The 13,894-nt window shown below is 44.9% G+C and overlaps 1 protein-coding gene across 1 annotated transcript in view; it reads left to right on the top strand.

Moving 5' to 3' along the window:
* Nucleotides 1-13,894, top strand: part of TM9SF3 (transmembrane 9 superfamily member 3) — a 121,334-nt gene that overhangs the window by 56,416 nt on the left and 51,024 nt on the right. The window contains exons 5-7 of the mRNA XM_014605000.3: nt 2,698-2,775; nt 7,848-7,979; nt 8,706-8,872. Coding sequence (XP_014460486.1) covers nt 2,698-2,775; nt 7,848-7,979; nt 8,706-8,872 — 377 coding nt within the window. The remainder of the gene's footprint in view (nt 1-2,697; nt 2,776-7,847; nt 7,980-8,705; nt 8,873-13,894) is intronic.

The raw sequence follows: 13,894 nt of genomic DNA, 5'->3' as shown, positions 1-13,894 counted from the left end.
CATTACAGTGATGAAAGCCTTTGATGAGAAAAATGCATGAAAAAAAATTAATAATTCATTATAGGGTTTAGATGGGAAGCAGTAAGAAAGGTATGGAGCTAATCACAAAATGTGGAGAAATTTGTTCTTTAGGTCAAATAATATTTTGGTTAAGACAAGGCAGACCCAATATGTATTTTTGGGCTTCTAGCTGCTACCACAACATAAATTCTTTGTTAATTGAGAGTTAAGGTAGCTCATGCATTTTTTTTTTTTCTTATTTTCATTTTTGTTTTTTGTGATTTGTCCTTGCTGGCAATCGCGTATACCTCTGAGGGCCAGAAAACAGAGCAAAGGCGCCCATGTGCAACCTAAACTCTCTCTTCTCCCAGCAATGCCCTGAAGCACCAAAAAAAAGCAGAAACATCTGTGATGCCAGAGGGCCATCTGAATTCTTCATTTGTGATGTTTTGCCATTGACTTTCCTCGTGTGGTGAACTCAGATATTTCTGTACACTAATGATTAGCTGTTGTCATATCAGCTGGCAGTTCAGGGGCTGCTGTGGTTGCTGAGGAGAGAGGATGCTATGTGGTTCCCAAGGCATCCTTCTTGCTCCTGCCCACTGTCAGAGGAATGAGGATAATAATGGTCATGGCTTGTAGGGCCTGTAGGGTATAGCTGCTAATAAAGGCTGTGAGAGAAATAACATTAGCCCAGTGGTTCTCAACAGGGTGCCATGGAACCCTACTGTGTCTTGAGATCCTTTCAAGGGTACTGTGGAGTGCCCTACAGTGTTAGCACTGTTAGGTGCATGCAAACGACTCACAGAATAAGAAACTTCAAATAGAAATCTATAGTTGTGGTCTTGCCAAGTTCTTCGCAACAGAAAAACTGCTCTGTTTTTCTGTAGTCAAAAAAGAATGAAAACTAAGCCGTCTCTTTCCCGGGGGGTGCCACAAGCCTATCTGAGGGTGCCTCAAGTAAAAAAAAAAAAAAAAAAGGTTGAGAACCACTGATCTATATTTAAGTTAAGAATTGTATCAGTTGTATCACTTGGTGGTTATGATAACTTTGAAGCATGAGAGAAGGCTGGTGTCTGTCTTTTTTCTTGCCAGCTTTTTCAGCAAAACCTCATCTTCCTAGCTGATTAATCTGTTAGCTGCTTACTGTCCTCTTCTGTCGCATAGTCAGCAGAGAGAACAGTCCACTGGGAGATTATTCAGATCTTTGCTTCTGTGACTGAGCCTCCACTTTGCTCTTCATCCGGGCCTCCCCAGCTGTGGCCCTGGTCTGCTCATTGCAGTCATTTCCCCAACCCTAGGATTTTAAATTCGATCCATTTTTGAAGGGCTACCAAACCTGGCTTGCAAAGGGATACAGAGAGGGCTTCAGAGTCATGTCCTGTCCCCTGTTTACCCCCCTCCCTTTCTCTTCCCCCCAAGGATTCCAGGCCATTAGCATACACAGAAGGGAAAATGACTGCACTGTATAAATACATAGGGGTGGGGAAGTGCCAGAGGAAGCTATTTAAACTGAAGGATGATGTTGGCAGAAAAGCAAATGGAAAGAATCTGGCCACGAGTATGTTTGGGCTGGAAAATAGAAGGTAGTTTTTAATAATCAGAGAAGCTGGAACATGCAGTGGTCTCCCAACAGGAGTAGTGAAGACAGGAAACCTCTAATTAGTTTTAAGGTGGAGTCTGATACATTTAGAAATGACATTTGTATGATGTGGGAATGTGAGATAGCAAGGTATTGGATTTGATGACCCAGGAGAACCTTTCCAATCCTAGACCCCTTTCCACCATCTCCCACATCTCTCTCCCCTCACCATAGTCCCAAGTATCACTCTCCTTTCTCCTCCTGACATGCCTTAGCATGCACAATGTATTGAAAATAGTTTGAGCACCTGCTGTCTGCTGTCCTCCCGTTCAGCTTCCTGAAATAATCCTCCCTTGGAAGATGCGGATTGTGACAATAGGTTTGTAGATCTTTCTCAAGATGTAATTTCCTACGCTATTATGAAAGCAAACTGGGACAGGGAAAGATTTTCATAATGGGGTCTGCTTTTGAATACCATGGGATTCATCTAGGTTGGGACTTCTGGATCCTCTTCTGTGCCTTGAGCAGGCAGCTAATATGTAACAGTAGCAGGCTGTTATCCTCTATGGACCAGCCACTAGAAAGGCAAAGAGAAACGCACTTTGCAAGTGGGTTTCTACCTTTTTTCTGATAGTGGAAGAAATGAAGACTCTAGACTTCGTGGTTCTCTTCTGGTATTTAGAAGGAAGTTTTTGTGGTTGGGACTCTGTTCCCACCCATGTGATCTAATGCCCTTTTTCTTTGTCCCTTCAGCCTCTTTGCATCCCAGTCTAGGCCCTTTCGGCTTTCCTCACTCGCATCTTGCTCTGTCAGACTGCTTTAAAGACTGAAGGAGACCTCAGGTGTGTCTCTTCCCCCCTGCCTTGTTCCTAGATCTTCTGTCTCAGAGGTGCACTGGAACAGTTTTGCAGGGCAGTGTGGAGAGGCAAGGATAGCTGATGCTCATGCTGTTGATTTCAGTATTTAGGGCTGTCAGTCCACTATATTTTGCTGTCTCTGAAATTCATATTTTACATTTCAGAAAATGTCTGGAATGGATGACTTCTAAATCTTTGTATTTGTGGGTCAAGCAAGTATTATAAGCTTTTCTAATGTCGACTTTTTTCTTTCCTCAGGTGAAATGGAAAAAGTCAGATGTCAAGTTTGAAGACCGATTTGATAAGTACCTCGATCCATCTTTCTTTCAGCACAGAGTATGTAATTCTAAAATATCCATACAAAGCTTCTTTTGAATGTACTCTTTGTTTTGGAAAAGTCAGTGGAACAGTTTTACAGGCTGTTCCAATTGCTACTGTTATGTGAGCAAATAGAAGTACTGTGAAGGAAGTCCTATATCTTTTGAGGATAAAACAGATTCAAGATGTTTAAAAATGGCTTGTTCAAGTTGTTTTTATTTTTAATACAAGATTGCTTTGTACGAGAAGTCTACAGTACATTAAGATATTCTCTTTAGCACCTAGTAGATGTGAAGGAAATTCGTACAAATTAATCTGAACATTTACCCAGCTATAAACTATGCTGCCATGAGCCCCCCATTCTGAGAGAGGATACTTGTGTTGAGGTTTCCTGAGTGCTTTAGCCTTTTGGGACCTTCCTGGTATTCACCTTGGCATCCTGTAGTTGTCTCCTTTCTCCCAGGAAATTACTACCAAGCAGTTGCTCCCAACTTTGTTGTTTTGTAATGAGCATGTATGGCATGCACACAATAGGTTCCATCAAGTGTAGGGTCATTTTATATGCAAGATCAATTTATAATTGAAATAATGTGGCATAGCCAAGGTGATATAGATAACGGCTGTCCAGTATGCTTTTCAGCTTCGAACATGTAACACAGTGCCATCCTTAGTGACCTTTAGGGGCACCTAGGGGACTTCTGAGTCTCTTTGCTTGCCCTTCCTGCTGGGAACAGACTCCCCTTCACTTGCCTACCACATCTTGATGTTTCTTTGGGTTCCAAAGAGGAGGCTGCCCAAGGGTTTCCCAGTGTTGGGTCTATGCTCATTAACACCTTGTGGTGGTGAGCTGCAGTCTTAAGGGCTCTTTGCACGCTCCTACCTCCCCTTAATGTGCCCCATGCCTTGCAGGTTTTGACTGTATAATGTCCCTTTGTGGGGGCTTCAGCCTCCTGAGCTTCTGCCCCCCTTTTCTCTGGCTAGGCCTACCAGCCAGGGTCCACAATTTAGGACTTGACTTCAAGGCCCTAGCTCCACAAACTACTCTGGGCTCCTGGCTCTTTATACCATGGCATTGGCTCCCCTGTTTCTTTAACACTGCACTGCACTTGTTGGGGCCTCAGCCTTCCCCAGCTTTGCCCCTTACACTATAGCTAGGCCTCCCAGCCTAGGCCCGCTAGGGAAGACCCGACATTGGGGCAGTAGCGCATCCCTCTACTCTGGGCTGTGTGCCCTGTATGGTTGTGCCTGCTATAGCACAGGGTCTTTAGCCCTCTAGCTGTGCCCCATGGACGCTAATGACGCTGCACCTCCCCTATAGCCTCAGCCACAAACCACTGGTTTAAAATAGAACATAAACAATAAACCCCCGGGCTATAATAAAAAAAAAAATAAGGTGAAGAAGGCAGTTTGGCTGCTTACGTTCCCAGGGTCTCTGTCTCTGCATCCCACTGCTGGCTTCTCGCGCACTCTCGCTACCGTGGCTTTTTTTATAAGTTCTCAGGAGTCCACCCTCTCTGCAGCTTGAGCCCCATGGCCAGCTCAGGCACGGCTTATATAGTTTTGGCCTGTTTGGCCTGAGCCCTCTTCCAGTCATCTGATGGCCCATCAGCTGGCCAGCCAGTCAGGCTCGGCTTTGAACCCCTGCTCTGCTGGTAGGCTGTGCCCGGAAGGTTCTGGTCTTACTGGAAAGCAGGGCAGCCCCTTTAACAAGCCTAGGAGTCCCTGTTACAGAGCAAGAACATTCGTCTTGGGCCTTTGGTGCAAATGACTTTGAAAGTTAAATTATGGTAGGGAATCTTTTGTTTTGTTTTGTTTTTTCTTTTTTGATTTAATGATTTTAAAAGTCTCTGCAATATGGAATTCCAATGTTAACCACGATCCCACGTGTGCTTGCATGTGCACGCATGCATGCATTTTGTATATGTGTATCATGCCTTGGTAGCATCTAGATCAGGGGTGGGAAAGTCTGACCTGTTGGCTGGATTGAGCCCGTGGCAGACTCCATTTCCCAGCAGCCCCAGCTCCCAACTGACTGTGGAGACCCCAGGAACATGGGGCTGTGACAGCACAGGGCCACAGAACCAGGGCTCTGCCTCAGCCTTGCCTGGCCCCATGCTGTCATACCCCCGTGTTCCTGGCGTGTCTATGGAGACAGGCCAGGAGCCCCATAAGCAGGCATATAGCTGGGTGAGGAGCTGCTCCAGGGCTGGGGCCGGGATCTTGTGTCAGTGACAGCCCAGGGCAGGGCCAGAACAGAGCTGCAATCTGCTGCCTGTACATTCCTGCAACAAGCGCGGGTTCCACAGGCAGGGGCATGCAGACAGCTGTTTGCAGCTCTGCCCCAACCCTGCCCCCCAACAAATTGTGCCCCCACCCAACCCTTCCCCCCCCCCATGAGGCTGGAAATGAGGTGCCCACGTGTACACCCCCTCAATATACCCTGCCTTGCTCCCACTTTCTTGGGTGCAAGGGCCCTGTCCGGCCAGCAGCACCTTCTGGGCGGGGCTCCTGCTGCAGCCCCCCCCATGGGAAACTGCTTGGCTTCCTGGAAGTCCAACTCACTCAGGATAGCAGGTAGGGAAGCAGTGGGGCTGGTGGTGGGGGTGGACTTGCAGCTGGGTGGAAATGTAGAGCACAGTGCGGAACCCACGCCCTTGAGGTGACAGGAGTGTGGAGCTCAGCTGGGCAGGCTGTGGGTGTGAGTTTGGGGAGTGTAGGGACCCCCCACGCACTCTCACAATGACTTGCAACCTTTGCTACTGGCAGCAGGCGGGGAGGTCAGGGTGCTTGTGCTCGGCACAGGTGCCTGGTAGGCTACAGCTGTGGCTAGTGCTGCATGCCTGCAGCTCCCACACTCACAGCGGGGGAAGCCCTGCACTGGACTCCACGAGGAAGCAGGGGGTGGGATTTCTACCACTCCCAGCTGAGTGTGGGGACCTGTGCAGCAGGGGGCAGGGAATGCAGCTGGCATCAGCATGGGGCTTCCCCCCCTGTGAGTGTGGGAGCTGCGAGTATGCAGCACAGAGTCCTAGTGATAGAGGAAGCTGGGCAGGCTGTGCTTCTCCTCCCCCCCCCCCTTTTGTTTCATAGTTGGTAGGGTCAGAAGGGACCTGAACAGATCATCAAGTCTGACCCCCTGCCCTGGGCAGGAAAGAATGCTGGGGTCAAATGACCCTGGCCAGATGATTATCTAGCTTCCTTTTAAAGACCCCCAGGGTAGGAGAGAGCACCACTTCCCTTGGAAGTTGGTTCCACATCCTAGCTGCCCTGGCTGTGGAGTAGTGCTTCCTGATGTCTAGCCTGAGCCTACTCTCTATCAACTTGTGGCCATTATTCCTAGTTACTCCTGGTGGTGCTCAGGGGAACAGGGACTGGGTACACAGTGCTGGGCTCCTACACTGGGCACAAGTGCCCTGACCTTCCCATCTGCTGTTGCTGCCAGTAGCGGGGGCTGCATGCTATGGGGGCAGTGTGGGGGGTCCCTACAGCCCCCCACCATCCCTCACACCCCACACACCCACACCCTGACCCCACAATTCTCACTGACATACATACGCTCAAACATACCCTATTCCCCCTACACAGCCACAACATCCCTACATTCCACCGCACGCGCATGTGTTTGTGTGCGTGCACGCGCGCACACACACACACTCTCTTTCTCTCTCTCTCTCTCTCTCTCTGTCTCTAAAAGAGTGAGCCTTTATTTTTGAGTTATTATGCAATCCCTTCTATATACAGTACACAAATGCAAGTCACGACAAATAGTTTTTGTAATAAAATTAAAATATAGTAGGTGTTTGACTTCTAGTATATGATTTGTTGGTTTTTTTTCCTGGTTCTAAGATGGCAACCCTCCCACTCCCAAAAGAAGTATTAGGGCGTGGGGGAGAGCAAGGGAAGGGACTTCTCATGGCAAAGGTCAGGGGCTAGGGGGTAGGACTTCTGGTCCCAATGTGGTGACCAGGGAAGAGGGCTACCTATGCAATCCCCAACAGCTTGCCAGAACTTTTTAAGCGGCCCTCCACCTGGAATAATTGCCCACCCCTGATTTAAGGTGTAATTAATTGGTTAATCATGTCTGCCAGGGGCCTTAGTTACTCTTGGTGCTAGTGGCTTTCACTGATCATTGTGTCAACCTAAAATATGGTACAGTTTGCCAGATGAAAATCTCATTTAATAATGTCATGGCTCCAGTAAAGTGTTCATGTGATTTCATGCCTAAATTGGGAGTTTGTTGATGTCATATTTGGCCTTCTGATGGAAAAAAATTAAGATAATTTTCATGCTTGGTAGTCTCTAGTTCGGCTAATGGAAGTACTCGGTGGGTGTGTTTACACGTGCACTTTACTGGACAGTATTACTGCACAGTAAAGTGTCACCATCTACACATGAATAGCAGTTGTGCTGATGTAGACCAGTGGTCACCAGCCAGTCAGTCTTGATTGACTGGTCGATTGTGAAGCCTCTGACAGTTGATCTCAGTCTGTCAGAGGATCCATGATTGGGAGCAGAGGACAAACGTTACTGGGCTGAGCCACGCCCTTTGCTGCCGGGGCCAAGCTGGGTGAGCGAGGTCAGAGCCTGGGAGATGGGATGGGGTGGGGGGTGGGGCTGCGGGGGGCACGCCGGAGGATGGGGTGGGGGCAGTTGATCCTGGCGTAGTCTTTACTTACAAAAAGTGATCTTCACCATAAAAAGATTAGTCTACATCAGTGGTCTCCAATTTGCAGCATCATTGATAGTCCTGTCACACATGGGTACTATCTGACAGTGGAGTAAACTACTGCACTTAAAGGCACGTGTAGACAGTGGTATCAAGATTAGTTTGCTCTGGCTCAAATTGCATTGGACTTTATTCAGTCACATTAATTGCACATGTAGATGCACCCAGTATGTGTTGCCAAAGAAGTCAAAGACTTAAGAAATAAATAATTGTCAGGCTAGATTCAGTAGGCTTTTCACGTGTTTATGTAATTCATTGTTCTTTTACTCAGTAGTTAATACTGAATACTATGAATACTGTACTGTACATACATTTGTTGAAATGTATGTACAGTATTTAAAGCTGATTTTGCTTTTCCCTGTAGATTCATTGGTTTTCAATCTTCAATTCTTTCATGATGGTCATCTTCCTGGTGGGCTTAGTATCCATGATATTAATGAGAACGCTGCGCAAAGATTATGCTCGATATAGCAAAGAAGAAGAAATGGATGATATGGTAAGATGTGTAGTAAGCTTCTGTGAATGTATTCGTTTTATTTGTGTTTGTTTCATTAGAGAGATTTTTAATGGTTTTGTGCTTCACAAAAATAGGAATTTGAGGGAAAATTTCAGGAGAAAATTGGCATGGATTTGTCTTGAAAGTGGGAAGGGAAACGTTTTTCACATTTAAGAATACAGGTTGTGCAGGTTCCTTAATATGTTCAGTTACTGACTGCAGAGGGACAAGCAAGGGAAATGAAAGCTGTTGTGATAGATTACATAGAGGGCTGGAGATGGGATGACAGCCTTCTGTTCCTGTTTCATCTTTGGATTCCACTTAGTTCATACAATCTGCGGCTTATGAACAGGGTTTGCTATTTCATATACGTTCTTATCATTTGCTTCTGGATATAAGACTTTACCTTATACTTGGTCTTTTCAGTTTATATTTGAGGCATACTGGCAGGGTTTCTTGGAGAAAATTTGCGTTGTTCTGATTTGTGTTTCCTGCTCTTCATAAATTGGGCTTTAACCTCTGGAGCTATCAAGCAAAGCAGTTGAATACTTGTCAGATCTAGCCTTCAGCTAGCAACTTGTATTGTACTTTTTATGTGTATTTATGGACTGCTTGAAATTGCTTTAAACTATCATATTTGGGCAAACATTTACTTAATGCCTGGAAATATTTTTTTTCATTTGTTATTACTTGGTTGTTATAACAAAGCTATTATTCTGCATGCAGGACAGAGACCTAGGTGATGAATATGGATGGAAGCAGGTCCACGGAGATGTTTTTAGACCATCCAGTCATCCTTTGATATTTTCATCACTTATTGGCTCTGGTTGCCAAATCTTTGCAGTCTCTCTCATAGTCATTGTTGTTGCAATGATAGAGGATTTGTACACAGAGTAAGTATGGTCATGCTGTGCCTTTTTATATATTTAAGTGTTCTTAAATGAATAGAACGTTTGTAAAAATGAACCTCTTAGTCTGTACATAGTGTTAGTAAAAGTGTTGTTTCAAGTTGCAGCTAAATTTCAGCTTTGTCCTTCGAAGTATATTCCTATAAATCAGCGGGATTGGCCGGTTGCTGACTGGTTGCTGGGGGAGGTATGTGCCTCCCTTGACTAAAGCGGCACCAGGCACCCATGATCTAGCATAACCAACCCCTTCCTCAAAGCTGGACCATCCCCAGCTAGATCATTCCAGCCAGGGTTTTGTTGAGCCAGGCCTTAAAAATCTCCAACGATGGAGATCCCACCACCACTCTAGGTAACCTGTTCCAGTGCTTTTTCCACCCTCCTAGTGAGAGAGTTTCTCTTAATATTTAACCTAAACTTCTGTTGCTGAAACTTCATAGATTTCATAGACATTTGGTCTGGAAGGGACCCTGGAGGATCATAGAGTCCATCCCCCTGCCCCAGGGGCAGGAAGTCAGCAGGGATCACAGGATCACAGCAAGATAAGCATCCAAATGTGTCTTGAAGGCGTTCAAAGTGGGTGCTTGAACCGCCTCCGGCGGCAGTCTCTTCCAAACCTTGGGGGCTTGGACAGTGAAGTTCTCTCTTACGTCCAGCCTGAATCGGTTGTGGCAGAGTTTCTGACTGTTCGATCTTGTCTCATCCCTTGGGGCGCTCTGGTGAACAGACGTTCCCCCAGATCCTGTTGAATACCCCTGATAAACTTATAGGTGGCCACCAGATCACCCTTGAGCCTGCACTTTTCCAGGCTGAAGAGCTCCATGGCTCTCAGCCTTTCATCGTAAGGTCTGTTTTCCTGACTTCTGATCCTGCACGTGGCTCTCCTCTGCACCCTCTCAAGCTTCTTCACATCCTTTTTGAATTGTGGAGCCCAAAACTGGATGCAGTACTCCAGCTGCGGCCTCACCAAGGTCGAATACAATGGGAGAATGACATCCCAGAATTTGCTTGAGAAGCATCTATGGATGCAAGTCAGCAGTTTGCTTGCTTTACTAGCCACAGCATCACATTGAAGGCTCATGTTCATCTTGTGGTCAGTCATGACTCCCAAGTCCCTTTCATCTGTAGTGCTAACCAGTGTAGTACTACTGAGCCTATAAGCATGCTGCAGGTTTTTCCTCCGGAGGTGGAGAGCCTTGCATTTTTCAGTGTTGAACTCCATCAGGTTCTTATCCACCCATTTCATTAGCCTGTCAAGGTCAGCCTGGATTACCCTCCTGTCCTCAGGTGTGGATGCTTTACCCCAGAGTTTGGTGTCATCGGCAAACTTGGCCAGTCCACTTCTGACACCAATGTCCACATCATTGATGAAGATGTTAAATAGTATAGGCCCTAGGACAGAGCCTATACTCTTTAGGACTGGTCACAGTGCACCACGACGTTTGACTTCTGTCAACCACCACCCTCTGGGTCCTGCCGCGGAGCCAGTTCCCCAGCCAGCAGATCATGGTGAGGTCGAGGCCGCAGTTAGCCAGTTTAGCCAAGAGGTGATCGTGGGATACCAGATCGAAGGCTTTTTTAAAGTCAAGATATACAACGTTGATCTCTTCCCCGTTGTCCAGGTGATAAGTCCCCTGGTCATAAAAGGAAATGAGATTGGTCGAGCAAGACCTACCCACCACAAACCCGTGCTGGGTATCCCTTAGGATATTGCCTTCAGCTAGTCTGTTTAGGATGGCCTCTTTGATAATCTTTTCCAAGACCTTCCCCAGAATAGAGGTCAGGCTGATGAGCCTATAGTTTACTGGATCTACTTTCCTCCCTTTCTTGAAGATAGGCATGACGTTGGCCCTCTTCCAGTCATCGGGCACTTCACCAGAGCGCCAAGAGCTCTCAAAGATCCGTGCCAGGGGCTGAGCTATGATGAACTTGAGACCATTGGTCCTTGTTCTGTCATCTACCACCACTAAGAACAGTCTAGCTCCATCCTCTTGGAAATCATCCTTTAAGTAGTTAAAGGCTGCCATCAAATCCCCTCTGTCTTCTGTTCTACATAAGCCCAGTTCCCTCAGCCTCTCCTCAGAAGTCACATGCCCAAGCCCCCTACATTTTTGTTGCCCTGCACTAGACTGTCTTCAGCTTGTCCACATTTTTTCTGTAGTGGTGGCCCCAAAACTGGACTTAGTACTCCAGATGTGGCCTCACCAGTGCCAAACAGAGGGGAATAATTACTTCCTTTACATACTTTGAGAAGTTACTTTCACTCCCATAGGAATTATTCCCAGTGTCTGAAATCAAAGAGATAAGTAAGTACTGGAAAGAGTCTACCCCACAAGGCTTATTCTGCGATCTGGAGTGCATGTAGAACACTGAAGTAACCCTAACTCAAGTTACTTAGACAAAACATAGAAATCCAGATCAGCTTCATTTAAACAGTCAGTCCTGTGGCTTGTCCATTGCTTTGATTATGTTGCTTGTGGAATGGTATTTCCCTTCCCCCCTCCCCTTCATCATTTTGTCAGTTTTTAGACTGTATGTTCTTGGGTATGCACTGGCTTTCTCTGTTTTGAAAAGCAGTTACTGCATTTTGTGTGTAGTAATGACAAATAACTTTACAAATATTTGGTTATTAAATAGCAATTAAAAATCTCTCCTGGGATTTCAGATATAAAAGGTATCAGATTCACCCAAGGAACCTTGTCTGCCCATGTCCTTAGACCAACACAGCTACAACCTATACTCCTGGGATTTCATGCATTTTACAGAGTACTTGCAGTTTTTTTGATAGGCCACTAGAGGGAGCTCTTGCATCTGAGTTTAGCTGCCTCTTTTAAACTGAAACAATTTTTAAAAACCCCATAGGGTCATGTGTTCTTTTTGGTTTTATTGATTGTTCTCCTGATGACAGTAGTGTAGAGGGAATTACACAGACAGATTCAGTTTATTAGAATTTTAAATTGTTTAGGGCAGGAACCATTACTATTATGTTTGAAATATTTGCACATTGCAGTGCAGCTAGTATTGGTTTTGGGTTATCTCGTAAAAGATTTGGGAGAAACAGCTGGTGATTTCAGAAGTGTTTACATGGTCTCTAGATCTGTTTTTTTTTTTTTTTAAAAGTGCCACTTGTACAGAGATATCAGTCTAGTTCTAAGAATGCATGTAAGCATTTAACCAGTTTTGGTTGAGAAGTCAGCTAGAAGGAGGAAAATACAATGGTCTAAGCTGAAAAAAAATGTACTTTTGATTATGCTTTGCCCATGGACAATCACTTTTGCAAAATAATTGGAATTAGTGTTGTGCAGTTCTATAAAAGAGCTGGCTATACCTCTCCAGGATACTCAGTTTTCTGTGGAAGATGTCTAGCTGGCATTTGGTCATACCTGCTGTTAATTTATTAATAATGGATTGTATTACAGGAAAGCTTTTGTGTTTAGGACTTTTGAAAAAAAAAATACGACTGAAGTATAAGGTGGCAAATTCTAACAGGGTGATTCTCAATCAGTGTGCTGTGGCACCCTGGCATGCCATGAGATCCTTTCAAGGGTGCCGTGGAGATTCACACAGTGTTAGGACTGTTAGGTGTGCAAACATGAATTGCAAGGTAAAGCCAGAGATTTCAAATAGAAATCCATAGTGTTCAAAACACTCTAACCTGTTGGAGTCTTTATGAATTCTTTGCAACATAATTGCCCTAGTATTTTTCTGTAGTAAAAAAAACCAAGTGAAAATTAAGAACTAACATTTTTCAAGGGATGCCTTGAGCTGAATGCAGGGTGCCCTGCATCTAAAAGGTTTGGAGCTAGACTGTTCCTAGTGGTGACAGATGACAGAACAAGAACTAATGGTCTCAAGTTGCAGCAAGGGAGGTTTAGATTGGATATTAGGAAAAACTTTCTTCCTAGGAGGGTGGTGTAACACTGGAACAGATTACCTAGAGAGGTGGTGGAATCTCCATCCTTGGAGGTGTTTTAAATTCCCAGCTCGACAAAGCCGTGGCTGGAATGATCTAGTTGGGGCTGGTCCTGCTTTGAGCAGGGGGTTGGACTAGATGTGACCTCCTGAGGTCCCTTCTAGCCCTCATTGTTTGTGATTCTAAAAGCACCGTTCTAACATCATTTCAAGCTAGCATTCATTCACTGAATGCATTGGAGTTCCTCTGGATTTATGCTAACATTAAATTAAGCCAAGATTTACCCCTGCATTTTTTAACAGTCTGCTTCTAAATTGGTTAATGTGAACAAGTATCATAAAATATGTGCATTTGTTGGCTGGAGCTTTCTAAATGGAAAACTTAATTTTAATAGGCAGACGGATTTTAGTAGAGTTCAGTCTAATATGAAAGTTAATACATCATTTATTTATTAATTTATTTACTTTTAATGCAACCGTTCAATCCACTGCCACAGCTGCAGAAGGAAACTACCATGCACTAGAGTTAGCTAGAGGTTAGCATCCAGTGTTTATCCATCAAAAGCTGAACTGCCTGCAGTCCAGAATTTATCAGATAGAATAACAGACTCATCTAATATAGCCAACTGGCTGAAATCCTGCTGTTGATTCTGCCAAAGAAGGGGCAGTTTTATTAGGGGAGTGTATGGCACTGCTTTATTTATGAGTACCCCCTGAGTCCACTTTCTCTACAGCCTGATTAAATAAATTGGTGGGGAGGGGGACACCTTTTGTGGTTTAACATTAGCTTGATTTGCCAGTAAAAGTCCCCCAACAAGTAAAGCTCTATATTTACTATATTAGTAAGTTGACAACTTTTTAAAAATGACTGAACTTTTCAGCTTCAATTTGATGCCTTCAAGGTAACAATATGGAGGCTTCAGTACAACATTTTGCAATATCTATATTTGATGTTTTCAGTCTTCTCTAAGACAAACATTTCAGGCTATCTTTTATTTATTATTTGTTGAATTTGAATAGATGGCAGGCAGGTGATTTGTTTAGTATTCTGAAGAACCATCATAAAGTGACTTTTTGTTTGAAAAACATTACAGCTAA

The sequence above is a fragment of the Alligator mississippiensis genome, chromosome 6, assembly GCF_030867095.1.
Source record: "Alligator mississippiensis isolate rAllMis1 chromosome 6, rAllMis1, whole genome shotgun sequence".
In the NCBI taxonomy this organism is placed as follows: Eukaryota; Metazoa; Chordata; order Crocodylia; family Alligatoridae; genus Alligator; species Alligator mississippiensis.
Note: the sequence above shows the minus strand (reverse complement) of the source record. Positions and strands in the feature narration are given on the sequence as shown.